The 27,838-nt window shown below is 45.5% G+C and overlaps 3 protein-coding genes across 3 annotated transcripts in view; 2 read left to right on the top strand and 1 right to left on the bottom strand.

The window, feature by feature from the left end:
* Positions 1-3,695, top strand: part of ABHD12B (abhydrolase domain containing 12B) — a 35,569-nt gene extending 31,874 nt beyond the window's left edge. Inside the window, exons 13-14 of the mRNA XM_050956020.1 lie at positions 309-433; positions 3,601-3,695. Of these exons, the coding sequence (XP_050811977.1) occupies positions 309-433; positions 3,601-3,625 (150 nt within the window). The 3' untranslated portion in view covers positions 3,626-3,695. The remainder of the gene's footprint in view (positions 1-308; positions 434-3,600) is intronic.
* The window catches only part of FRMD6 (FERM domain containing 6), a 727,784-nt gene that overhangs the window by 92,389 nt on the left and 607,557 nt on the right, over positions 1-27,838 (top strand). The gene's annotated exons all lie outside the window — the stretch shown is intronic.
* The window catches only part of PYGL (glycogen phosphorylase L), a 33,721-nt gene continuing 10,590 nt past the window's right edge, over positions 4,708-27,838 (bottom strand). The window contains exons 6-21 of the mRNA XM_050954601.1: positions 22,207-22,338; positions 20,325-20,436; positions 19,843-19,925; positions 18,287-18,430; positions 17,909-18,001; positions 15,414-15,560; positions 12,537-12,700; positions 11,851-11,965; positions 10,025-10,126; positions 9,790-9,937; positions 9,600-9,658; positions 9,042-9,183; positions 7,830-8,037; positions 7,419-7,553; positions 5,908-5,974; positions 4,708-5,090 (exon numbers count right to left, since the gene is read on the bottom strand). Coding sequence (XP_050810558.1) covers positions 4,890-5,090; positions 5,908-5,974; positions 7,419-7,553; positions 7,830-8,037; positions 9,042-9,183; positions 9,600-9,658; positions 9,790-9,937; positions 10,025-10,126; positions 11,851-11,965; positions 12,537-12,700; positions 15,414-15,560; positions 17,909-18,001; positions 18,287-18,430; positions 19,843-19,925; positions 20,325-20,436; positions 22,207-22,338 — 2,052 coding nt within the window. The 3' untranslated portion in view covers positions 4,708-4,889. The remainder of the gene's footprint in view (positions 5,091-5,907; positions 5,975-7,418; positions 7,554-7,829; positions 8,038-9,041; positions 9,184-9,599; positions 9,659-9,789; positions 9,938-10,024; positions 10,127-11,850; positions 11,966-12,536; positions 12,701-15,413; positions 15,561-17,908; positions 18,002-18,286; positions 18,431-19,842; positions 19,926-20,324; positions 20,437-22,206; positions 22,339-27,838) is intronic.

The following is a 27,838-nucleotide window of genomic DNA, read 5'->3' as shown; positions in this document are numbered from 1 at the left end:
GAGAAGCAGGTCCAGTGGATAAAACACTGGATTTATGCAGGTGACTCAGCTTTGGTTCCCAAGACAACCGCAGCCTGACCTTGGGCAAGTGACTTGCCTGATCCCATCCTTCTGCCCCATCTGTGAGGTGGGGTTAACAGCACTGCCCTAGGTTACAGGGGAGTTAAGGGATCACATTAAGTGCTCGTACTGGAGTGAAGAGGGCCATGAAAACTACCTATAGAGAGAAGCCATTAGAATTCCCTTAACTGTACTCTAAATGACAGTCTCTCTCTCTCTCTCTCTCTCTCTCTCTCCCCCCTCTCTAGCTCTTTGAGATTGCTGTCCACTCCTATGAGAACAAAGACAAGGTCAAGTTTGTTGCCTTTCCGGAGAAGCTGGGCTTAGCCCATGAAAACATCTGTATAGACCCAGAACTGCCAGCCATTGTGAAGTAAGTAATGCCAGCAGGTGACTCTTCAGCTATCATAACTTTGTTTATAAAGTAGCTTGTTCTGTGGGGTGGGTAAGGGCAAGTGTCCCTCTTCACTGCAGGTCATGGGCTCAAAGTCTGCCCAGGTCTGCGCCCAGGTCTGCACCCAGCTAGGTCCCATTTGCTCTCAGGCTGTGGAGGCAGAAAGGGGTTTGCAGCTTTAGACCACAACTGGCCCCCTTAACAGAGGAACAAAGCAGTGAATGGGCCAGGGCCTTGACCTCAGCCCCACAGCTGGAGAGGCTAGTGCACAGGCCTGTGCTTGGCTTCGTGTTCAGCCATAGGGCTAGTCTCCAAGCACTGATGGAGATTAGGACATCTGAGTGAGTGACTATTGGGAAGCAAGAGCCTGTAGTAACTGTGAGTAGCTCTGCCTGCCATTGTAACTCAAACTCTTCCCAGCCTTAGCATCAGTCCTTGAGAAGGGGGAAGCATGGGGCTGGTCAGGAGGAGATGGGTGTCCTGTTCCAGGCTCTGGTGTGGGCTGCTGCTTAGCACAGTTCTTTCACCCTTTGTGTCTGTCTCTTTTTCTTTACAAGTGGGGATAATGCTGATGCCTCTCCCTTGTCAAATCTATAGGAAAACTTACCCTGGGAAAGGGCTTATGCTAGTCAATGGGCCTGTTGCTTTTCCTCACCCTCTGTGTAGATCCTGGTCACTCTGCTGGGAAGAGTCCTCTGGCTTCCCTGGGTAAGCAGTGATCATGTTCTTACCTGTGACATACACGGCTGTGCTACTGGTCAGCTAAACTGTATTCAAGAGGTTCCCAGACTTTGCTTATTCTATACCCCCTTCCAGATCTACCAGCTGGCTGTGTACACTTGTCACTGTTTTAACATGAGCTGTCTGTGCATATTGCACTTTAGTCATGGGGCAATTCTGCATCATTGCACAATGTAGAATTTGCACAGCAATTAAGTTGGGCCACCACTAGAGGTTGCTGGACCTGGCAGAGTCCATCTTGCAAATACAGTAACTCCTCACTTTGCTGATTTATTAAGGAACATTTAATGTGACAATATTAAGTTGTGTAAGGCTCCCTGATAATGTTTAGCAGCTGCCTGCTTTGTCCACTGCTTGCAAGATTCTCTGGAAGAGTGGCCCCTCCTTGTAGGGATTAGAACCAGTGGGGCTGGCAGCCCCCTTAAAATTCCCTGAAAGCTGAGGTATGTGGCTTGACAGCTTCCCAGAGCAGTTCAGGTGCCATGGAGCTACTCCTGGGAGCTTCCTGGGGTGGGGAAGAGGGGTACTGATAGGAGGATGTCCTCCTGCTCTCTACAAAGCAGAGGAGGGGACAGGGCTGGAGCTGGGGATAGCCTGCTTCAAGCTGTTGCTTCCTGTCTGATCCCTGGAAAAGGGCAATGGCCTTGAAGTGAAGTCAGTGTACTTAAAGGGGCAATGCATGTGCCTCTCTCTCCCATGCATGTACCCCCAGAACTTTGGAAAGTCAGCACCTTCAGCTGTGCATGTGCAGTCAGGAGGAGGGAGTGGTGTGCTCTAGCTGGAGAGTGTGGGCTCATCCTAGACAGTTGTGTGTTTAGTTTTTTTTCTTTTTTTTTCCAGGGAAGTATTTGCAGCTACTGCCCTGCATCTATTGCTTCCTCCCTCTGCCTTGTGGAGTGTGAGGCTACATTAACAGCATATTAACCCTTGAGGGCTAGCTGAGTGCTAGTTCATTTAGCAGCAAGGCATTCCCTGGGAAATATCCCACTGACTCCTCTGCCTCAACCCAGCTTCACACACACATTGCTGTGTACAGTGTAAACAATTAACAGCTTAATATACATATACAGTACAAGTTTTAATGTCTAATCTGAATTTCCCTCCCTATTTACATTATGTGAAATGAACAAATCCAATTTCCCCATAACACTGCAGTTATGGTCCTGAAAAATACAACTTAAGTCACTGTAGAAGGTTTGGGGAGTGGTGTGTGTAGGTGGCAGCTGTAGTTCTCAGCCTGCCCTGAAGGAAGGAGAGGCCTTGCAACTCCTGATCAGCCTGGGACCCAGCATCAGGCTGTTTCTCCCTCTGCAGCAGTTGTCTAGACTCTGAGGTGGAAGGGGCAGAGAAACAGGAACTGGCTTGTTGGGTTTTTTAAGTGCTACTCCTGAGGGCATTGGTCTGTATTGTTAGACATACTTGCTGAGTGGTATTTTGAAAAATTACTGAAACTGAAATGGATTATATAATATTTGTATAACATTCCTGGGTGAATTCTGCACATTTTCAGAGTGCAACACATGCACAAACCCTCCCTGTTTAAGTTGAACTCAGATTGGACAGTTGCTGGGCATGGGCTGTACCATGATTGGAGGGGAGGGCTCTGTATATGTTCATAGGAGTACATGGAATAAATGAAGTAATCATTTAACATACATTTTTAAAGCTTCAGTTGGAAAACCTATTCTGAAAATAAATAAAATTCACCATTATGATTTCTCCCCTGTAACCTGCATCTGAGATTTCTGGTCTAGGCTCTAATAACTAGCCCTTGCACCACTTTATCGGGAGCCCTCAGCATGTCACTGCTCCGTATTACAGAAGCACTGATTCCAGTGTGGCCTGCACCACCTTAAACTAGCAAGTGTAGGTTGCTGCTTCCTTTTGAGGGTCAGTTCAATAATTAGAGTACTTAGCCCAGCATCTGTAATATCACTGTCCTTATGGGCCCTGCAGAATAAGTTCTGTATCCGTATACCACAACATCAATGAACTATAAACTGCACAGCCTGGGTCAAGTTTGTCTAGTCTATTCTATAACTTAACTTCTTTCAGGGGGAAGATGCATTAAACCAGTGGTTCTTAACCTTTGCCTGGCAGGCACCAGCCAAAGGACCATGGCAGTGGTCAAGCATCTGCTGAAATGCTGCTGAATTTCAGCAGCATCTTGGCAGAGACACCTCTGTGATGCTGTTTGTTGGCAACAAGCACTGTCATCTAGAGGTGTTGCCACCAAATTTCAGAGGCATTTCTGTAGGTGCTTGACCATGAGCCAGGATGCAGGTGCATTTAGATGCCCCTATGGGCACTCTGGTGCCCATGAGCACTGCATTGGGGACCCCTGTATTAAACCCTTAGCCATTAGACTGGGATAGTTTAATGTTGTTACACTTGTTTTGTTGCAGAGACTTCCTGAAGAGCATCAAGTGATACCAGCTACTGCACTGTACATCAATCACCATGGGCACACTTACAGCTGAAGCCACATCATTGCAGAGACTCAACAAAACTACATTAGAAAGTTTAATTTGATTTTAATCAGTAAATGGACTAGAATACATTTGTGTAGCCAGACCCAGCTACTGGCACCATAGCTTTACATGCACCCCCACCCGCCCACAAGCTGTACCCAGGTAGGGTAAATAGTTTGCCTTAAGCTTTTTGTTTTCCTTCCAAAGTGCTTACATTTAGTGCAGCTCTTAATTTTGATCTCGTTTTGAAGGGATAAGCCTCTCTATGGTGGGTGTGTTTTTTTTAAACAGACATCCCATTTGTGAAACTCCCATTGTGAGTCAAGTTACAAGTCAGCACTTAAAGTCCAATTCTATGCTGTGAGGGCTTCAAGCACTTTGTTCCACTAAGGTGTTAATATCTGGAGTATGACTACGGGGTAGCGATTTGAGCAGTGTTCATAGGAAGAGGTTACTAAGTTATTTTGTGGCCATGGCATGGTTCACGTAGTTAGCTGTTGACATTTTAGAATCAGAAGTGAAGGGCTGGAAAGGATCTTGAGGGCTGAATTAAGATGGGGAGGTAATACTCCTGAGGCCTTGAGTGCTGAAAGCAGGATCATTAAGTCCAGTTCTTTAGGAAATTAAACCCCATGGGAGAACAAAAAGTGATCAAAGGTTAGAACTGTGTATGCTCAGTCATGAGAAAAGATGACTGAGTGAGGACATGACAGTTAAACTGTCAGGGCTGTTTCAAAAGGAGTGTTCTGTGCCTGTTGCAGTTACAACACTTTGTAATGGGCTTACTGTGCAGCAAGGGAGGTATAGGTCACTTTTTAAGACTGAAATTAAAGTACCCTTGCTCCTGTCCACTGGACTATAGAACAATTGACTGCTGGCTGACCAGCCCTTAGGTCTGTGTTCCTCTCCCTACTTCCCTTGTGACAGTTTATTGTACCTGTCCTCATGTTAAATGTTACATAAAGTAGCCTGGATGAGTCTACACAAGCAATCCCAGGTTCTGACTTTAAGCTTAAGTAAACCACAGTAAGGGCACTGGAGATTTCAATTGGCACTTTTATTCCAGCACCAACAGCAAGCAGTTGTATTCTAACATTCAGGTTTCTGTGATTCAAGGTGTTAGGAAAGACAATAAAAAGATCCACTAAACAGTTATGGGTATGTAACAATGCTTACACCACAGCCTTACTAGAGACAGCTTGCACAGCAAAGTCTTCTCAGAACTACAGCTTCACCTGTTGAGTTGTGCAATTGGGATTCTTGTCATCAGCCACATCCCTTGGTTCGTTAGGTGGAGGAATCTTTAGGTCTGAAGGCTCCACATTCCAGATGTCTCGGGCATATTCCTTAATGGTCCTGTCACTGGAGAACTTCCCTGAGGCAGCTATGTTTCTAATAACCATTTTGGTCCACTCTTTGGCATTCTGTGGATAGACCAGATCACAGCACTTGAATGCAGATACAAGGCCTAGCACAGTATCTGTTCTACCAAGTGCCCGAAAGGACAGGCAAACTCCTATGTAGGACAGCAGCCCTGAAGGGAACAGCAGCATTGCTATAGGGAAAGTGTCTAAAGCTTGAGTGAGGGCCATTTTAGAAAAACTTCTAGGCCAGCAGCTTGGAAAGGTGTGGCTGGCACAGCACACGAGCCTGTTCTAGTGAAGACATGCCTAAAGGTCACTTTCAGAGTTTAGTATTTGGACACACAACTGCTTTGCACACTGCTCAAGTGCAGACTGAACAAGGCCAGCTTTTTGAAGAGCCATTTCTGAATTGGCTCAAATACATTTTTGCTAATGGAGATCCCAGTGAGCAGTTTGCAGAGCAGCCCCCACACCCCAAAAGCAGGCTATAGCCTCCAGCAGAGGGCACATTTCTTGCTCTCCCAGCCACAACAAATGGAGAAGGAAGAGGGGGTGACAGGCAGGTCACTATCATCAGTTCAGCTCTAAAGAATCTCTCTGGTCTCTCAGAACTATGACTCAATTTGCCATTGTATTCAACTAACTGGTAAGTCACTACAGGTAGACTCTTCTCCCCGCCCTCCCTCCCCAAACCAGTAGATCCAGGGGGTTACAGCAGGGGCTTTACCAGAATAACTTGTACCAGAGCCTACTGGGTTAAGAGCAGCTTTCAAGATGCTCTAACTTGCAGTAGGGAATAAGTCCCCAAATGCTACTTTGCAGTAAAGATCCAATCACAGTCCAGCCCACCCTGGATCATTCCCTGCCCAATTCTTACCATATACAGCTGGCTGACTTTGTCTTGGCATTTGACATATGCCTCATAATCTGCAAATACTTTAAACCTATGGGAGCAAAGAAAAAAGAGCAAGTCACTCACCCTGCTTCTACAGACCTTTTAAATACCTGGGTGACAGGTGATTAATATTAAATAGAAAACTAAAATGCTCATTAGTCTGCCCTGCTCAGAGCTGAGAACTGACACACAAACAAGGAAATACTTCACAAAACATATATTCCTGACCAGTTTGAAAGTCTTCAATTTATTTACCTAGAACTAACCCCCATCCTAGGCTGTATCGCGTTGTCAGTGCAAAGAGGGATAGTACAGACTATCCAAGCCAGTAGTACACTAAAGACATTCAAGGAAGAAAGACATCATGGGAATTAACCTTTATTATGTATTCCCATAGTGCCTACAATTTCAAAGTAGCTGCCCACATAATAGGTACAGCATCCTCTGCCACAGACAGCTTTTAGTCCAAGCACTGCAAGAGACAAACACCCGCCGCCTGGCCTGGCTTGGCATCTGGTTACTGTTCATATTCTAGGAGAAATACAGGCTGTACCATGCAAAAGGGCTATTAAGAAACCTCACAGCAGAGGAACGTCATCTGCATACACTTGTGGCAAAGGCATGTGCCCAAATGTATCACTTTTATGTTCCCAATAGGAATATAAAAAACTGCTAAAAATCAATTCCAACAAGTTCTAAAATGTTAGAATTGTAGAGAGCCTTTCACCCCCAAAGGATCCGAAACCACTTTTCCATCAATATAGCACTCTGAAACACAGTCACCTCTGGGGGACAGCGTGACAGTGAGGCAGATAAGTGGCAGCCAGTACGTTGCAAATCTGGGGTCCAAAGAGTTATGGCTAAAGATACTGCAGCAAACAGATAAGTGCCATGGACTGCATGCAGGAGACTGGATCTCAACTCCTCAAGCCACATCTGAAAAAAAATCTCTCACACTACTACTCATAACACAAGAACTGAGGAGGTCACCAAATGACATTAATAGGGAGCAGGTTTAAAACAAATAAAAGGAAGTATTTCTTCACACAGTCAACCTGTGGAACTTCTTGCCAGAGGATGTTGTGAAGGCCAGGACTATAACAGGGTTAAAAAAAACTAGATAAATTCATGGAGGATAGGTTCAGCAGTGGCTATTAGCCAGGATGGGCGGCAATGGTGTCCCTAGCCTCTGTTTGCCAGAAGCTGGGAATGAGCAACAGGGGATGGATTGCTTGATGATTACCTGTTCTGTTCATTCCCTCTGGGGCACCTGGCACTGGCCACTGTTGGAAGACAGGATACTGGGCTAGATGGACCTTTGTTCTGACCCATAAGGGCCATTCTTATGTACATATCCTTGGAAGGATGAAGACCTAAATGGACCCTGCTGGGGTCTCTACTTGGTACCAGGGAAGTCAGGTATTTTCAGCTGAATGCTGATACCACTAAGCCATCTTCTGCCCCAGAGTTAGTATTTCAGATGTGCTTCCTACCTGTCATGGTGGAACAGCATGTTGGTCACTTCATTGAAAAGGTCAGGTTGCTTTGGAGAGAAAAAGCCACTCTTGATCTGATCAATGGCCTGCTTCAATTCAGGAAGCTTGTCATAGTATTCCTGAGCATTGTACCTGAAGTGCAGAGAGGGAAGATGTTTAAATGTTTATTAGTTCTAACAATTTAACACTGATGAATCCTAAAGCTAATTTTACCTACTGCCACAGTTAATTCACTAGTCCAGTGCTCTGGCTCCCGCTGCTACTGTAAGCCTTTTGAGGCAACAGACCTTAACAGAAGCTCTGTCCACCTACATGGTATTCAGAAGTTGCACCACTTTCTAATGGCTTTGTTCCTTGCCACGGTAAACTCATGCCTATGCTGCTTCTAATGCTATACAAGAACCTCACCCTTTCTTGTCCAGCTCTTCAACATCCTGGATCCTCATGCCAAAGATGAACAAGTTCTCTTCTCCAGCCTCCTCTGCCATTTCAACATTTGCTCCATCCATGGTCCCAATGGTCAGGGCTCCATTCAGCATGAATTTCATGTTTCCTGTACCTGACGCTTCAGTGCCTGCTGTGGAAATCTGTTCAGACAGGTCGGTTGCTGGAATCACTGCCAATAAAATGCATTAAGAGGTTCATAATTACTGGCTTCATTCCTAATTCCATTTGAGTCAATTTAAAGTCTAAACATGAATCCATCCTTGGCATCACTGCCCAGTTTAAGAGCAGCATCCATTAGCATCCTCTGATTGGTGTTGTGTTGGCTCCTCGTTCCACGGATTTACACTGATCAAAAAGTTTGCTGCAAACAGGGACCTGATTTTAAAAAGACATTGGCAGGACATACCAGCTTGTCGCAGCTTCCTAATCAATACGGATACTTCTCAAATCTACCCTTCAGAATACAAGTTTTCAAACTTAGGCTCCTGATCCTACAACTGGTTCTGTGTAGATGGAACACTGAATCCATACAGAGGTCTGCATAGATCCTCTTGCAGGATCAGGGCTTTAGAATTCTGTAGCTTCATCCCTAAGTCACCACACTGTTTGGAGAACTCTAGATCCAAGACCATTCCCCTCTGCAGTTCTTAGGCAGCATTCATATGTAGGAGACTTTCTTGCTGTTTGTATTTCTGGTTTCTTTCACCACCACAATGTGTGCAGAAATGTAATCTTCAAGGTAACCCACTCTAGAAGATTCAACTCTCTTTCAAGAGCTCCTGCAAGGTTGACACAGCTATGAGACACAAACTACAGTTGTAAACTCCATGAGAGGACCTTGTTTTGTTTACACACACCCACACATACCCACCCACCCCATTAAAGTAGTAGCTTGTCAATCCAGGTAATAAAAAGTGGAAGAACAGACCCACACTCTCGTCACTCTGAAAGGGAAACTGCTGTTAACCCTACCAGCCATGCTTTAGCTTGTGGGTCCTACATATAAGCAGCAGAGCGCACAAGCTCTAGGTAGGGAAGAAAAATCTTAACTCTGCACCCAATTAGATAGGCGGATCTAAAACTACATGGCAGCTTTGTTGTAATGGCAGTTACGTCATCCTTCAAACCATACTGCACGTGCAGCCTCTACCGCGGCTCTGTACAGCACGTTACCTTTTTCAGCCAGGGACACTCGGTAGTTCTCCAGAAAGATGACTTTCAACTTGTTTCCAATCACAGGGTCATTGTTCACCACATGACCCACAGCTGTAATGAGTCTGATGATCATTTTAGCCATGTGGTATCCTGGAGCAGCCTAGAAAAAAGAGTCACAGGCTGAAGACTAGCAAGGCTGTTAATTGTACACACATTCTTTGACTGCCATTTTGCTCACACGGCTAGTTTGTTGGAACACCCTATTTTTGTTACCTTGTTTTTTTCCCCTCCACACCCGAGCCCGCGTGTTTCTTGTGTCCTCCTGTTATCTTGTCATTTCGACTGTAAACTCTCTTGGGCAGGAACCATCCATTATTCTATGCATGTGCTTTGCTCTGACTTGGCTGCAACCTTTCAGCCACTACCACAAGTGGTAGATTTTTCCAAGAGCGAAAATCCCATTGAAAGTCAGTGAGACTTTTATGCTCCTAAATCCCTTAAGTGCTTTTGAAAGTCTCCCCCATGAAGTGTCAATCCACCACCACCCTTAAACAAAGGCCAATGGGATTAACTTACTTTGCCTCCAATAATAACTGTCCTAGGCACAAATGGCTTCATAGGATCTCTCTTTATGCCTAAAAGAGGAAGGAAATGCGAAATTACCTAACATTTTCAGTCCAGGTATTGCTGTCTTTCAGTACCTATCAGCGCATGCCTGGGTCAGATTGTCTTTCTGAAGGAGACAGACACCAGGTGAGTGACTTACGGTTGTACATGGTGATAATGTGCAGGCAGTTCATGAGCTGACGCTTGTACTCGTGAATTCTCTTCACATGCACATCAAACATGGAGGAAGGGTTAATCTTCACTTTGTATTCCTTCTCCAAGTACTGGGCAAACTTAACTTTATTCTCCTGTGGAGCGGTTAAAAAAAGGCATTATTGCACACAACCGAGTTCACACCATCCCATGGCTCGTCCAGAGATTCCCTAATCCCTTACCTGTTTCACTTTGGAAACCTCCCGAATGAAGATATCGTCATTAACAAACTTATGCAGCTTTATCAGCTGACTTAGATCTTTCACATAGTCCTCTCCTATTTTCTGTAATAATAATTAATAATAATAAAATAAAGTCATTCAATACATTCATCTCTACAGTTACTGAACTGCCTTTTACACACGGGCTGCAAATTTCGCTCAGTCCACGCAGACGTACAGAACACATAGTCTTCTAACTTCTGGAGGAATCAATACAGGCAGCACTTTTGTTCAAGAAATTTTAACTCAACAGGCTGAAAACTAAAATGACAAACAAGGTTTGAAAAAGGTTGGCCAATTATAAATTGAAGGAACTAGAGGTCCAAGGTCATCCCCCACCTCCTTTCCTCAAATCTCTCCCCCACGGAGAGTTTCAATACACATTTGCCAACTTGGCTTCACTAGCAATGGGGTCAAGAGCCTAGGATCTGGGCTTGAGCGGCTTGGGGTTTTGGACTCTCCTAACTAGGGTTTATTCCAACAAGCCCCTGCTCCTAAGAGGTCCCTCCAAAACTAGGAGTTAAAAGGCAGAGCCTCAGATATTTCTGAGTGCTGGGCTTGTCAACGTGTAGCAGTATTTTGAAAGGTACAGCCATTGTTTTATTCACTTTGGGGAAAGTGTACCAGGGCACAAGTCCTGTGCATGTCCTTGGACCACCTACAAAGAGAAAAGGAGTAAGAAACCCAAAGTGGTTTTCAATTCTCCAAAGCTCTTAAATAAGAAAAAATAAATCAAAGATTTTTTTAAAAAACAAAAACCACTTTCACTGCTCACTCTGGCTGCACCATTAGTGAACAAACACCCTGCAAACACTCAGACTCTATTGTACCGAGAGGGGAGAGAGGGGGCAGGAATACTCTGAAAGAGAAACACAGGAAGCCTCTGATAGCTTCTCATGAGATAGGGGACCAATATTTCAAGCAGGCATTTGATGGCATAAGGCAGTCTGGGCAGTTTTCCCAGCCAGGAGCCAGGCACGCGTAGAGATATTCCAAGCCGGGAGAAAACAGTCTGAATAAAGCAGTTTCCAATACAAATTCTCTCCCTCAAATGCCAGCCCTGAATCAGGGTATGGAGAGTAACAATGTGGGCCACTCAGTGACTCTTTCTGCAAAGAGACCCTCCACTCTGCTTCACTCTCTGAGACTGGACCGGGTGACTAGCATGTGAAACTGGAGGGGAGCTGCTCCTTTATCCTGTATTTTCAGCCATAGGCGCCGACTCCATGGGTGCTGTGGGGCTGGAGCACCCACGGGGAAAAGTTAGCGGGTGCTCTGCCCCCACTCCCTCCTCACCTTCTCCTCCCCTGTGCACACCATGTTCCCGCTCCCAGAGCTTCCTGCCCACCACCTAACAGCTGTTTGACAGTGCTTAGGACTTTTGGGGAGCAAGGGGGGGGGAGGAGTAGGGATGCAGCACGCTTGGGGGAAAAAGTGGTAAAGAGGCGGGGACTGGGGATGGAATTGGGGCAGGGTGAGGGTGGTGGGTTGAGCACCCTCAGGGCAGTGGGGAAGTTAGCACTCATGTTTCCAGCTCTTGGATCTAGTGCTGTCCCCATAGGGAAATCAACCCCCCTCGCCCCTCCGCCAAAGACATGTGCATCTGAGCAGTCATCACTGATGCAGAGGCATCCAGCTGCCGCATTCAGTGAGGATGCAGAGAGCATTCCCAAAGGGGTGTCTCACTTGCAGAAAGAGCTGGTTACCATTTTAACACATTGCAATGTGCCCAAGTCCTCTTTCCCACATGCTTCCAGGACACGTACATACAGAGGCACTGTAGTTACCTCTGCTATGAGCTCTGCTAGTCCTGGGTTGCAAAGCAAGAGCCAGCGCCTGGGGGTGATCCCATTAGTCTTATTCTGAAACTTCTCTGGTTCCAGCTCGGCAAAGTCCTTGAATCTAGGACAATGAGAAGGTAACGGTCTTATTCTGAGAGGCTATTCTTCCATGCTCAGTGTGAAGCCATTATCTGAGAGGGTATCAATGCATACAGGCAGCGTTGTCTAGCGTTAAGAGCACAAGATTAGGTGGTGGAAGATGCAAATTCTAACCCCAGCTCTGACAACGGGCGACTCACCTCAGGGCCCTCAGCTAGTCACTTACTGTCAATCTCCCTTTCTGCACCATTAGACATGGGAGTTGCAATGGTGAGGAATTAAGGGGGAAAAGGGTAATTTTACAGCCCATTTCTATTAAATTAACAGGCATTCACGAATAACTAACAGTTGCTAATCCTGGCTTGCTCTTGGCATCATTCACAATTGCTTTGCACTCCTGCTCTGCACCGTGCTGACCTGATCCTGACTCAGACAAATCCGATTTTCCATTTTATAAGAATTTAACAGTTGTACTCCAATCTTAGTTTAGTGAACCTGAGTGTAACAATTTCAGATGTCTTACTGAACAGGGTCAGGAACTGCTGTACTTTGCAATTCATTCATAAGCCACATTTATTGTTTTTCTAACTTACACCTGAGTCTTCACGATATCTGAGTGGATCTTTGCTACGCCATTAACAGCATGCGAGCCAATGATGCAGAGATGAGCCATGTTGATTCTCTTGACTCCTCCTTCTTCGATCAGGGACATTCTTCTCAGACGGTCAATATCATTAGGAAACAGGACTGTGACTTTCTGTGAGGTTGGAGATGGGATAAAAACTAGTCATAAATTCAATATCTATAATTGGGCATTCAAATCAGCTGCTCTCTTAGCCAGCAGAGGGAAAGCACACCTTCTGCCATAATAGCATCTGGGTTCTGATCAGTGCAAGGACTGCTATATGGTAAAACCCAATTCAATGAAGGACTCTGGGGCCATCTGAAACCTTTGTAAAATTCGGGTTGATAAAGAACAGCTTCAATTTTGACATGGGGATAGATCTACATTTTGGAAAACAGATTTGGGGTTCTGCTGCATTCTGTTCGAGTGCCGTCCAGATGACAAATTAAAAAATGTGCTGTAATGATTTTTAAGAAAAAAATCCACAGCAACTAGATTACGGATACATTAGAGCATCAACAAGCTTAGTCACTCTACAACTCAATCAATCCCCAAATAATTAGAACAAAAAAAGCAGTCATCCCTGACTAGAAATAAGAACAGCCACCTGCATGGGCCAGTATAAAACAGGATTAAGTATACTTGATCTGATGAAGAGTTCTGTGGAAGCCCAAAAGCTTGTCTCTTCACTAGGAGAAGCTGGTCCAATAAAAGTTATTACCTTGCCCACCTTGTCTCTCTAAGTTTAGCTACAGCCAGCCAGAGGCTGTGAATCATGTGTCACTGAGGGTGGGCCAGGCCTAAGAGGCATTCGAGAAATGGACAATGGGGCCAACAGCAGCAGAAGTCCCAGAATAGAACAATGAGTTCTAGGGGGCTGATCCACTCTGGAGCACGCGCTGCACATCCCAGATGAAGCAGTTTAATGGGCCTTGTTTAGGAATGGCTGCACTTTATCATTCTCTACATGAGTTATACCACCACCACGTTCCAGGCAGCCAAGATGGCGGCACAAGTGAATTCTGCCTGTAGTGGGGCAGCCAGAGAGGCTGGGCAGAGCCCCAGCCAGTCATGGAAAGGCTTATTGAAAGCAGCTATCAGGGCCAGGCTGGGCCCTATAAGAAGGCTGCAGGGCAGCGAGGAGCACAGTCTCTCCCCAGGGCTGACTCTACCATTTTTGCCCCCCCCCCCCCACCCCCAAGTAACAACAACAAAAAAAGCCACTGGCTGCTCGGACTGCTGTCCAGACTGCCTAAGCAAAAACACGCTCAGACTGTGCCACCCCAAGAATGGCCAGAATGCCGCCTCTCAGCATGTGCTGCCCCAGGCACCTGCTTCCTCCGCTGGTGCCTGGAGCCGGCCCAGTCTCTCCCTGGAGGAGAGAGCAAGAACTGGCTCTTAGAGACGCACCTAAGCCAGAGCAGGGCTGGGCAGGGTCAGCAGAGGCTGGGGGAGCTCCAGGCTCACGACTGCCGGACTGGGGCCCTGACACAAAGCAGCAGAGAAAGTGCTGGGGAAGTGGCCCAGGGAAGCAGGCAGAAGAGGAGAGTTAGAGGGTAGCAGTAAGTGGCTGCTGCTAGAGAGTCCCTGCGTCAGGGCCCAGAGCAGCAGGCAGACCTGGGTCTTTCCTTTCTCCCTCCCCTCACTTGCCAGTGATGAGTGGCTAGGCCAGACTGCAGTTTGCCCTTGGAGGAAGGGGCTAGACTGAGGACTGCAGTGAGCCACTGAGGCAAGTGGTAGAACCAGAAACTGCTGGTCTCCCAGAAAGGGGGGGGCAGGGGGTGAACCAGCAGAGTGGGCACAGCGGGAGGGCAGTGTCCAGAAGCGGATGCTGCAGTCTGGGAGTGACGTGGGTCCGACTGTGAGGACGGTGGAGACCGAGAAAGTAATAGAGGGCGAGACAGCACTAGTGAAAGCATGCCGCTGAAAGAGCTAATTCTCAAACCAACCAGCAGGAGGCGCCGCGGTGGTGAGTCCGCCCTGTTACACTGCCATTCTAGCTGTTTTGTTCCTCTCTCCTCTCCTCTCCTCCCCATCATTTACTGCATTTGAAGCCTTGTGAAGAGTTTGGATAAATTGACCAGAGGGGGCAGAGACAAGGACTTGCAGATGTTAATCAAATACATTATCCGGTCTCCCCTGCTCCCACAAATAAATATTCCATGTGTCTGGGCAAAGCACTTTTACCCACTGGCAAAGTAGTTTGATTCACCAGTTTTTCTTTAGGAACCAATTTAGTGTTTGTGATTTCCCCCCACACACACACACACACTCTGAGCTTTCTTATAGGGCCTCTGATACAGCATGATGCAAAAACAAACATTTCATGGGGCTGGGGGGGGGGCCAGGAATAGAGACACAGATTTTGTTAATGTGCATCCTGGCTTGGATTTGCATTCACATTAAAGGCCCCTTTGTGCTGCCAGAGTGCAAACAGGCCTTAATGTCCAGGAGACTGAAGCCCTTCCTTGTTTATTTTACATTCCATCTTGTCTAGAGTGAGCTTAATATTTCAGGAGGAAAACAACTTGATGTTCCTCAGAGGGACTTGTTAAAAATCAAGAGATCAAACAAGAGCCAGATTGGGATAGAGAGCAAGCACAGAAAAGGCTGGCCTGTGGTTTAGCCCAAACCTTATGTTAAGGTCCCCCTTTTCCCTACCCTCTGTTGAAAAAAATAAAGCACAAATCCCCACATCCAGATTCCCTGTCAGAGAGAAGCCAGTCCATTACAACCGCCATGCCCTGGCATAGCCCAGCAAGATACCGGATGCTTCCTTTCCCCTCCCACAGTTGGATGCGTTTGGCACTCAGAGCCACTGTCAGTTTCATTTCAAGTTACTTACATCCAGATGCCTCTGGTTTATTTCGTAAATTATTTGCAGATGTCTCGGCAGCAGCTTCTCCACAAGATCGACCGGCCAGCGCTCTAGTGCTTCGGGGAGCACCGTGTGGTTTGTGTAGGCAAAGGTCCGCTTGGTGATATCCCAGGCCTGGTGTTTAATAGAGGGGAGTTAATGGTTAAAAGAGTAAAGCCAAGGACCCCTCAAACCTGTACAACACCCACATGCTACCCACTCTGTGACAAAACTTTACTCAGGCCCAGCCCTGGGATACATATGTGCTTGGGGGCTGGCTCTGCTTTAGACTCCCTGAAGCATAGCAGGAAAGTAACAATCTCTGCAACCTGGCCTACACTAGAACGTTAAATCAGTTTAACTCCATCGCTCAAGGGTGTGAAAAATCCACACCTCTGAGTGGTCTAGTTCCCCCCACCCCCCATGTAGACAGACCCCTCTCAGGGAGGTGGATTAAATACAGCAACAGAAGAACCCCTCCCACTGCCATGGGTAGTACCTACTCTGAAGTGCTACAGTGGTGCAGCTGCAGCAGTAGCATTTCAAGTGTAGACAAGCCCTGTATCTGCATTCGCCATCTGTAAAATGGGGATGATGCCTCCTCCTGTGTCTCCTCTGTGTAAATGGTCAGCTCTTACTAGGTATATGTACAACACCTAGCACAACAGGGCTGTGTTCTCCTTTGGGGCCTCTTGGATGACTAATACCAATAAACAACTTGTCAATCTATGCTGGTCCCTCCAATGGTCTCTCATGACCTATGATGAAACAGGCCTTTCTGACAAGCAACAACATTGTGGAACAAAGGGAAATTCAGGTCCTTGCAATACACCTACAGGCTTCCAGCAGGGAGACTCATTTTGCAGATCCTTAATGCTATGCTTGTTTCTTTCAGGTAAGAAACAGGTTTTTTAAAACAAACTCCCATAAATTCTGATATGGAATGGTGAACTTTAATAAAATTATAACTTAAAAAACCTCCTATATAAGAGCGTTCCAGATTGTCCTAGTCAAACAGAACATTACAGTCTGTGGCTGCTAGTTATTGGTTCCATAAATCCTAGCTTAGTTACTGCCCAAAAGATCAGAGGGGCAGCCGTGTTAGTCTGGATCTGTAAAAAGCAACAGAGTGTCCTGTGGCACCTTATAGACTAACAGACGTTTTGGAGCATGAGCTTTCGTGGGTGAATACCCACTTCGTTGGATGCAAGATGCAGATTGAGGAATTTGTTCTAGACAGCTGCTGTTCCATATCCTGCATGAGAAAATTAGTGTGTCCCAATAGCTACTTTTAACTACTTATTTTTATCTAAGAAGTTTTAGCAGGTTTACAAATCCTTGCCACATAAATATCAGACAGACAATCATCATTACAACGGTGAGCCTTTGTTTAGAGAAGCATATAGTACTAGAGTCATCAGCTGTCTCTATTTAACAGGCTGTTACCATATTATAGAATGAGCATCTTCACACAGATGGCTTTGTGCTGCACAGGAAAGGATTCAGTTTCCAAAGCGTTGGTAGCCAGTTAGCTTACATGTGTAACAAAAGAAGTGTTCAGAAGAGCATGTATAAAGAATACAGCTGACTGGCATGTGTGCCACATCCACTGAGCAAGCACAGTGTGAGGATTTGTGAATGCACTTATGTGTATGCAACCCAACTTGTGCATATTTTTTATATTGTATATATAAAAAGGTATATATACACTGGATGTTGACACATGCAAAAGTGTTAGCAGACCGTTGAAAATGTAGGGCTATGCATGGAGCAGATTTACCTCTTCAGTAGTAATTTCTTTTGATTTCTGAACAGATCCATTCCTTTATAGCAGAAACCTTACAAAAGGTTGTATAACTTAAAGATAAACTTGATATACGCAGTTACAAGATTGGCCTCCGTAAGTCCCTAAAGCTGTACTGACAAGGCCCGTTACCCATCACTTTCTTCAACTTCGTGGTCTTGATCACAGTTTAGCTAGATTATAGGCAGTGGCGTAGCCAGGTGGAACAAACAGGGAGCAATCACAAAAAAAGCAGCGCTTTTACTCACCCGGCAGCACTTTTACTGATGGGGCAGTGCTCCAGATCTTCGGTGGTGGGTCCTTCACTGGCTCTGCAGGTCTTCGGTAGCATTTCAGCAGCGGGTCCTTCAGTGCCGCCGAACACACATGGAGCAAGCAAAGGACCTACCGAAGCGCCGCCGAAGACCCGGAGCGCCACCCAGTGAGTAAAAATTAAAAAGGCGCCAAGAAATTGAAAAGGTGCCACTTGTGCTCAGTGGGAGAGCAGTGGCTGCCTGCTCCCCTCCAGCTACACTACTGATTATAGGGGTAAACCCAAGAAGCTTGTCAATATTATATCATACGCCAGGAGACAATTAAGGGATTATCTAGACAGTTGCTCTTTAGCAAGGCTACGCTTGCAACGTTTGGTATTCTCTATCACAGGAAACAGAAAAAGTACAGAGATGATTTTCCAAACCTTAGTCCATGGCAGTTTTTCAATGTCCACAAAAACCCTCATCAACTCAGGAATGGCCAGTGCAGGATGAGTGTCATTCAGCTGTATCGCTACCTATAAAAATTAATACAAAATTCAAGCAACCAAACGTGTAATCCTTCATTTTGCCTCTTAGCTAGCTGCTTGGAGACACGTCAAATGTGCTACATTTCCACGAATTTGTTCCCTCCATTGAAGCTGGGTGGTTTGAAAGCGAGTTCTTAGTCTAGGAAATACCATATCAGATCCTGAGAGACCATTTGGTCCTCACCACCAAAAAACATTTATGAGGAAATGGAAAGCATGCTTTGAAACTGAATCATTACAGACCTCAGTCGGCCATTATCCCGTGACGTTTACCTGATCTGGAAAAGACTCAAATATAGTTCGAACGCTTTCTGTGCTTCCAAATTTGGATGCTTTGAAACGTCGGATGACATCCTGGAGGGTGGCAGCCACAACAAAGTATTCCTGTTTCAGTCGCAACTCTTTGCCTTCGAAAAACTACAAGCAAGAACAGACAGGGAATGCTACGTAATCTGAACCTTTAAGGGACAGATGCAATACAAACAGGGCTTAATTCTCAGTTGGTTGAGCTTAATTGATCTGGGTTGTCCTAACCTCACAGTGCTGTCTTGCTGAATACCATTTGTACTATGCAACCCAGTCAAACTGACTGGTTTTAAAAGGACTTCTTCCGAAGTAACTTGCTCAAAAACGTAATTTTTGTTTTGTTCTGGGTTGGTTTTAAGATGACATTACTTTTTGGTTTTGGTATTTCCCCCGCAGCGTTTGCCACTTCAACACTGCGGCATTGTGCCAATGCAGGAGAATGAAAAACCTGAACCTGACCAGAAAGAAAGAAGCTGTCCAGTTTGTTTTCCCTTGCCTGCCTTCGGTGAGTGAAATCGCCAAAGGGAAAAGGCAGAAAAGGACAAGAAGAAAATTCATTTGTACGGGATTCTTTTCAGTATTATAATCCCTGTGATTGGTTTTAACCGTTAACTACTGACTCCTTGTGCTGAACTGAGGTGGGAAGTAACTCTTCACACTCCTAGGTGCACATCAGCAGGGCACCAGCATGCCTTGCTTGGATGACATGTCAAATCCCATCCCTACTAGAGCCAGTTCTCTGCTTTGTTGAGGCAGTGAAAAGGAGTTCTGGCAATAAAACACATAGGAAGCCAAACATATCTTAGGCCAACATTTTCAAAATCAGGTGCCTAATATTAGGCTTCAAAACAAAAGCGACCGGATGCACACCAATAGTAAAGGAACAATGAATTTATCCTCATGCCATTTTTTGACCTTGCGTGAGTTCAGCCTGACTGTTTTTGTATTTAAGAAGTATTCCTTAAACTAGATTTGTTGATTTCTCTCTTTAAAGGGCCCTGTCAGATCCAATTAGTCACAAAATTCAGGGTTTATGAAAGACAGCCTTTTACAACATGCATAACTTCATTTCTCTGTCTCTTTAAAATTTCGGGTGGTATTGTCGAGTGCCCACGTGATTTAGGAGTACAAGTCACAGCTTTCAGTAGAACTTGTGCTCCTAGATTTCTTAGATACTTTTAACCCCCCTGCTCCCCTTTGCAATGAATATTTTAAAATACTCCTCTGCAGTGTTTGGAACCTCAACATCGTATCAGGCTAAAATAGGAAAACCATGAAGTGATGCTGATTGAAACTGCTCAATGTTCACTGCCCACAGTGCACGGAGGCATTGTTTACACACACACTGTTCTTTTGTTGATATGTTTCTGATATGCCCGCTGCTCCAGTAGTCTGACACTGAGAGCAGGAGTAATCTGTTTCCCTGTCTGGTCATGAAGAGATTTTGCTTCAGCTAATTAGTCAAACTGGAATGAGCAACAGCCTCTAGCAATGAAACCTTTAGCAGTTTTCGGATGACTTACGTTATCATTCGGATAGAGGACACGTGATATGTTCTCAGCCAAATTTCTGTCCAAGACGGCTTGAATGTAATCTCCAACGTTAACTACAAGGGAAGGCTTGAGTCAGTGCAAACGCACACTGCACAAGAGGCTTGATGGGTTGCACACAGGACAGTTAAGAACAGTTAGAGGAATTACAGAAAGATGGGGGAAACTGGACAATAAAGCAACATAAGCTTGACTGTCAAAACAGGTGAGTCAGGCGCAGGCCCAGTCACTGGGCTATTCAAACTAGATCCTTCCTCTGACTACCTCCCCCCAGTAACTTCTATTTATAGATGGTTAAACAGCAAGTTCCAGTCCTTATCCCAGCAGCATTCCATCATCCATGTCATGTAACTACTCTCCTTGGCAGCACCCCTCCTCACTCCAAAGCATGCGATCAGCCTCAGAGGTGGGGAAATTCAGGACAGAAGCGAATATTTCACAGAAGAGCTACTCACAGTCTCGGAGGTTGAAGTCATTAGGTGCCCGAGCAGACCACAGCCGCATGGTGTTGACGGTGTTATTCATGTATCCAGGCACAGGAGTATCGTAGGGCAAGGCAAGGACCACCTATTACACAGGGGTTACAGTATGACCTGTGGTGAGCCAGATTTAGAGGTCTTTTATAGAGGAGAGGCTGGAATTAAAGCGTCACTGCCTGCCATATTCCTACTATTCCCAGAAACACAGTACACCCTTAGATGCGTCAGTCAAGGCTACACATGGGGCCTGACCAAAACCAGCAGACGTCAATAAAAGGATTCCCATTGACTTCAAAGAGCAATGGATCTGGCCCACGGAAAGCGTACGTTGAAACGACATGGAATTCAAAGCCCAATGGCGTCAGCAAGTGTCTCTGCACTGACTTCAACGGCTGTGGATGGGGCCCTTAATAGTCCATTTGACACCGCTAATTATACAAATTATCTGTTGCTCAGAACATTGTTGGGATTCTCTTGCTAACTTAAAAAACCTGAAAAGGTTGCCAGAAAGATATCGTGCTTGAAATGCACAAAACTGTTAGAAAGAGAGTTAGAAAAGCAAGTTATGGCTAACCAGGTTGAATGCTGACAGCTCCTTAAATTTGCAATTAGGTCTCCAACTACAGCCATTTATATTTTGGAAAGTGCTAGAATTCAGGACATGGGGTGGGTTGGGAGGAAGAAGAGGGGAAGAGTTAGTGTTATCGAAAAGCTAATCTGCACTCATCCCCTCCAGCCTGCAAAGAGAAGTTGCTCAGACTTCGATCTGAAGATGGGGTGTCTGGGGAACCCCACACGGACAGATTGCACTGTCAGCACAGGACACTCCATGTGTATCTACAGGCTGAGCAGTTACCAGCACGGAGGCCTGGTCAGAGGTTTGCCCATTACTAGCTTACTATATATTTTGCCGGGTTTGTTTGTGCTCAAGGGTGAAGGTGAAGATTTCATTCCTACTCCCAGTACTGGCAAGAGACCAGACTGCAAGGCCAGGGCTAGGAGGTGCTTTAAAATGTTTGGTTAATTTCTTTGCAAGGCCAGCCTTCCCTTGGCGGTTGTCTCTTAGATGATTACGGCTCATTTCCTGTCAGCAGCACGAATGTGCTGCATCTTGCAGACTTCTTTTCTGACCACAGTACAGAGCATCAGTTCATTTCCGTGGACATGACAAACAGCTGAACAAATATGCTGAAGGACGCTATGATAACACACAGACAAGTAATAAAAGAATGCTACTTTACAACCTGCTGAATCTTACTAACTTCCTCCATTTCTACTAATTACATTAAGTAATAAGAGGTTTTTTTAAGTTTCATGTAGAGCAGTTTCTAAAAAAAATCTCTTTCCTCACCTCCACCTCCCCCTAGATGTCTACAGCTTCTTCATCTGGCGGCAGGCTGCCATCAGATGACTGCCCCACTTTAAACTGGCCATTAAATGCAGGTGGGACATTCAAAGCTCCGTGGCAGTTTCCACAGATTTTGTATTTAACACAAAAGAGGATCCCAGGTTAAGGAGGGCCAAGAAGAGCTGCAACAGAATTCAGGTGTAATCACAGATCTGGCACGTTGAGTGTCCTTGGGGCTTATGGAAGGAATAAGCCACCAAGATGTGGGCACCACCTCAGATTTATCCCAGTTTATCCTTCCTAAGCAGGCCACTCTTCTGGCAAGCCACAGTGTCCCTTAAACAACAGCAAAGGAACAACAGGCATCAGTTTTCCCGCACTGGAACTGCAGGAAGTTTTCTTTCAGGATAAAATACTCAAAAGTTTCTAGCTTATTAAAAAAAATAAAAAAAGTTGCATTTCCTTCAACAGCTCATGAGTGTCTATGCACAACACATCTCACGTCAGTACCTGCGTATCGACCCACTTCAGTCCACTCTTGGTGTGTTCCACTCTTCCATAAAAGTGGACTGGCAGCATGTACTCGGGACGGGCTTTCTCCCAGGGGTTGCCGTGTCTAAGCCAGTCGTCGGCTTCTTCCACCTAGAAGGGGGATAGTTAAACAGAACCTTTTTTACCTGCACCTTGCGCAGAGTGAAGCTAACGAGCTACATGCCACCGTTTGCACTAACACAACAAGGAAACATTTGGGATCGAAGAGGTGATATTTTTAAGACACAGAATAGAGAGAGTACATCCAAGTGTTTGGATGCAGTTGGAGGGCTCTTAGGGTAAATCTATGCTGCAAAGAAAAATGCATGGTGGAGAGTCTCAGAGCCTGGGTCAACTGACTCTGGCTTGCGGGCCTCAGGCTGCAGGGCTAAAAACAGTAGAGCAGATGTTCGGGCTCAGGCTGGAGCCTGGAATCAAAGCCAGTGTGTGGAGGGGAGTCTTGGAGCCCAGGCACCCGCTGCGGTTTTTAGCTCCGCAGACCAAATCACACAAGCCCTGGGCTCAGATTCTCTTTGCAGCGTAGATGTACTCGAGGAAGCCAGCCCACTAACGTAAAAGTGAACGGGAAGCACATGAATAAAAGTTAGAGAAATCTAATAAGTGAACTCAGGGCAGTAATGGGTAAAGACAATCACAGAAAAATGCCTTAGTTCTTGCTTCTGATTTAGTTACTGGGATGAGGCCTAAAGAAGACAGAGAATTGCAAAGCAGTTACTGAACCCTGGAAAGAATAGGGCTGCTTTTTTGTTTGGTTTTATCAATATTGAGCACAGTCCTAGGAAAATTTGGGGAGAGGTGGTGGTGATTTATAAAAAACATTCGTGCTTCAGATTATTCCTTGGAGCTGTGTGTTTCTCTCAGCATTTGATTCATTTCAGAATGGAACAAAAAAAGTGGTTTGTTTTGCAGTGCTAACACTGGAAGGCAACTCTGCATATCGCTGGCCTGCTGCTGAAAACGTAATCTCAAGGGTAAGTAGACTCAATATATGCGGACAATTGGAACTCACTCATCTTTTATAGAAATGGGGCATTTGCCACTGTGAAAGGGACATGGCAGTTGGGACTCAAAGAACTGAAAGACAGCTAGGCCAGTTTAGCCTCTACACTGTGTCTTTGTACCTCTGCTAACCTGAGACATGAGAGAAGAGGAAGGGAAATAGCAGCTATTTTTACATTTTATTTTGGCAAAAAATGTTTTTTAATATGGGGGGGGCTTTTACCACCCCCACCCACATGTCTCTTAACTTAATCAAACTCTGGGCAACAGCAGTGCATCTATGCTGCAAGCAACTACCTTAAGCACTACAATCCAATAAGGTATTGCAGTATACGATGGTCATATCAACTGCACATTTCAAATAGTGTCATCAGATCCTTCCCTGCTGCACTGCAGAAGAGCAAATGTTCTCTCTTACCCCATGGTTAGAGCAAAAGGTCTGGCTGGTCATTCTGTCACATCATGCAGAAGACAAGGGAGAGGATGTCTCCTCCGTAATCTGATCCTCAGCCTGATTAGGTGTCGGTTTTGGTCAGTAAGACATGAGAGCTACAATCTAATTGTATTACCAGTGGCTTTTGCCATTACCCATCTTCCATACCCTTATCTCTAGCCGTGCAACAAGGTCAGACAGTGCTAGGTCAGAGAAACTTAGTGGTATAGGATGCAGGAAGCAAATAGATACCCAGGGATCTATTGCCCTTCATCTTCAACAAGGGGGATAACTTTAGACAGATATCTGGGGGAGGCTCTGTCCATGCACTGACTGGCATCTAGGGGACTCTGGATTTATCATCTTATGTGAACACTGATGGCTTGCTTCACTTCCCCCGGCCCCCCCACAACTACTGCATTCTTATTTTCCAGTCTACTTCTCCCTTCCGCAGCACTTTCTAGATAATACAGGGTTTGGCAAGCACTCTATAAGGCCACGTCTATAGTTACAGCTGTGCCATGTGTGGTGAAGATGCTCTTTGCCAGTGGTTCTCTCGCCAACGTGCTGGTGTAATTTATGTTGCTCGGTGGGGTGGAATAGTCACACCCCTGAGTGATGTAAGTTTTTCGGTATAGGCTGTAGCGCAGACATAGCCTGATTAAATGATCAACAAAGACACACACCCCATACACAATTCCTTAACGCATAAGAGGAGCACTTAACATGGGGCAGAGAGTTCTCTTAGGGCTCGTCTACACCCAAGATGCTCCAGCTGGAGCGCTGCAGCGAAGATGCTCCCTACACCAATGGGAATAATCCACCTCCCAGATCGGTGGGTAATGTTCGATGTATCATGGATCGATTTATTGCGTCTGGTCTAGATGCGATAAATCGATCCCCAAATCGACACCCGTACTCCAGCTCGGCAGGAGGAGTAAGTGGAGTCGACGGGGGAGCCGTGGCGGTCAACTCACTGCTGTGAGGACAGCCAGGTAAGTCGAACTAAGATACTTTGACTTCAGCTATAGCTAAAGTTGCGTATCTTAGTTCGAACCCCTCGCTAGTGTAGCCCAGTCCTGAGAGGTTGAAGTTGATTGCAAGTCCCTTCTGAGATGACTGTGATGTCAGTTCCTGAGTCAATTCTGAAGTCAATAATCTTGCTATGAATATTTAGTTTCACTCTCCAGGCAGGCTCTATGTCAGCACAAGCGATAGATCCCAGAAACAATCGCTCTTGATTGTCTGTAATGAGAGTCAACTTCCTGATTGCTTTGGTGCACGAAACAGTTGCATGAAATACAGACATTCAGCATGTACTACATGGTGTGCCTCTGGCTGGATGTGCATCATCTCTAGGGATATGACTTTTTTCCCCAGGCCTAGTAGAATGTGTCCCTGGGAGTTCTCTCCCCTTGCCTCAGGGGTTTTATGATAATGACTTAACACTGAAGTGTCCATTTACAGTTTCTAAGCTCATTTTCAGTTGCTCTAAGTAGTTCTGCGCTCAGACTGCTTTGCTCTTTGTATAGCTGTGGCTCTCCTTTCAACTGTGGTATCTGCACATGAAAATTCAAACCCACTTATACCCACACTGGGCATCTCTAATCTGACCCTTCCTGTTCACTTTAAATAAAACTAACAGGCTATAAGAAGAAACATTTAGGGTGTCTTTACATGGTTACATTTTTAATTTCATGCAACATCAACTAGTAAAAGGCTTTATTTCAAGTTTAACATCCCAGTAACTGCTCATGTTGACAGTCATGGGTTAGCCTGGGCATCTCTGTTTTGTAATCTCTACATTGAACCCTGGTTATCGGTTTGCAAGATCTTCAGTTAATTATTTCCCCAATTTCAACAACTCACTTGCTTAAAAAAAGATGTTGAAAGCCGGGTCTTCCACCACACTGCAAGACCTTACAGCTCCAAATATATCAGAGTATTTTGAGAGCTATAAGAGCACTGGAGTTCCATGAGAGGCAGATGACCATTGACAGAGAAGCATTCCTTCTAATATGCTTTCTTCTAGACAAAGATTATTATAATAGTCTAAGACCAGATCTGTTTACAAGGTAATTGGTTCCCTGTTTGCTCACTAACTCAACTGGATCTTGTGAGTGTGATGAGACAGGAATAGATTTAATCAGAATTTAAACCTCATTCTGGAGACCTGCTAATGAAGCAGCTTGGCACCTCAATGAAGTAGTACTGCTAAATGGAAGAATATAGATTAGACACCACCTTAATGCTGCTGAATTAGAGCTGTAGAGGAGACAGCAATTATGTACAGGTCATAGGAGTACAGGACAGGGCCATGTTAAGACAAACCAAAGAGCGAGGAAGAAAAGTCATTGCCCTGCTGTTTAACTAGCAGCTCTTTAATAGGAAAGACGTTATAAACTGCACACTGAGGAAGGCTGGCTGTTCATACGATTAGTCACTGCTCCCTTTCCGTGAGTCAGATGGAATTCTGTATAATCAACTGCAGGGCGGATAAGAGCCCAGGCCAAACATGAAATGTTGACTAGACTTTAAAATAAATATATATTTACACACAGACACACACACTTTCCAGGGCCATTAGAAGGGCTGGATACCACAGATTTATGCTAATAAAAGGAGAGTTTCAGATTACAGCTCCAGGTGAAAGCTTAACACACAAGAAACAGGAAGACTGGAGCTCCGCAGCTGACAGAGGACAGCTAGGCCTGTCACAAAGACAGACCTTTCCCAGTCTGCAAAGAGCCAGAAGCCTGGGCCCATAACCCAAAGGACTGAAGCTGTTCCCTGCTAAGAATGGGCACCTTTGAGCTCAGGAGCCAGGAAAGAACCTCCTTTCTTGGAGAAGGGGTGGGATTGGCCTAGGTCTTTCCATTTCTAACCTCCATGACCTCATTTCCACTCAGGCCAGTGCTCACTGATATTTTGTCCCTGCAAGTACATCTTCCTTTCTCCTCAACTCAGCTTTCTCCTTTATGGGGAAGAAAGGGGGGCTTCTGTCTGACAGAGCCCCAAAGATCTTCTCCTTCCCCTCCTTTGTGGCCCTGGGTCATCACAATCCTTCTGTTGGGGGTTGGCCAATGCTGCTCCTCAGCCATGTAAAATTAACCCTCCCTGCCCCAGGAAGAGGTGCACTGCCTTTATCAGTCTTCCAATTCTACTGTCGAGTGAGTACAAGAGACCAAATTCAATCCCAGCAGGGTGGGTGCAGCTTCCAGTGAGGTCAAGGAGATTTATACATTTTTATATTATGGCTCAATTTCTCCCCAGGACTATAAATGGCTTCTCCTGCACAGCAGTGCCATAACTAAGCATCTTCCCTAGGGTGCCATTCCTCCACCGCAAGCTACTAACCAAACCCTACATTGGCATCTAACTGCTCTTTAACTGCGGTATGCACACAGGTTTCAAATATGGGCAAAATAAACTTATTAAATAAAATAAATTTATTATTCAAATGCTGCAGAGTTCAACAAGGAAGCGTCTTGTCAGCCCAGAGTATAATTTCAGAGCAGCGAGGCAGGAACCCCTCAGCCTGGCCAATTGCTGCTGAACAGACAATTTGTTTGGGTGAACTCAAAGGGCCCATTGTTTCTCCGTGCAGCGCAGCTATGCCAAGATATGCTGTAAACAGCTTAGTATTCTGCAAGCACCAACAAGTCAATGTTACCAACCTACAATATTGGTGTTCAAGTAGATTTGCTAAGGCGCTTCATGCTTTTTGGGCTAACCCTGCGTGACAGAGAGAAGGCGGGTTATGTGGTTAAGGTACTGGACAGGACTCAGGAGACCTGGCTTCATTCACGTCCTGGCTCTGCCATGGACTCGTGACCTTGGGAAAGTAATTTAATCTCTCTGTGCTCCAGCTCCCCATCTGTAAAACAGGAATGGTACTTTCTTTCTGCCACCCTTTGCAGCTTTAGATATACAAGGCCGACAAACTCTTCAGGGCAGGGACTGTCCCCTCCTGGGTGTATCTCCATACAGTGCCTATTACAATGAGGCCTGTTATAACAGGGCCTACAAATTTACCCTGACTGTAAGCTCAACTACTAAGAGCGAGTGAACGTTCATAAATTGTCACAATGATCCGATAGAAAATTGTTTAAAAGAAGGATGCAAAAAGGAGACAAAAAAGATGTAATTTAGAAAGGT

Source organism: Gopherus flavomarginatus, chromosome 5 (genome assembly GCF_025201925.1).
Source record: "Gopherus flavomarginatus isolate rGopFla2 chromosome 5, rGopFla2.mat.asm, whole genome shotgun sequence".
Classification (NCBI taxonomy): Eukaryota; Metazoa; Chordata; order Testudines; family Testudinidae; genus Gopherus; species Gopherus flavomarginatus.
Note: the sequence above shows the minus strand (reverse complement) of the source record. Positions and strands in the feature narration are given on the sequence as shown.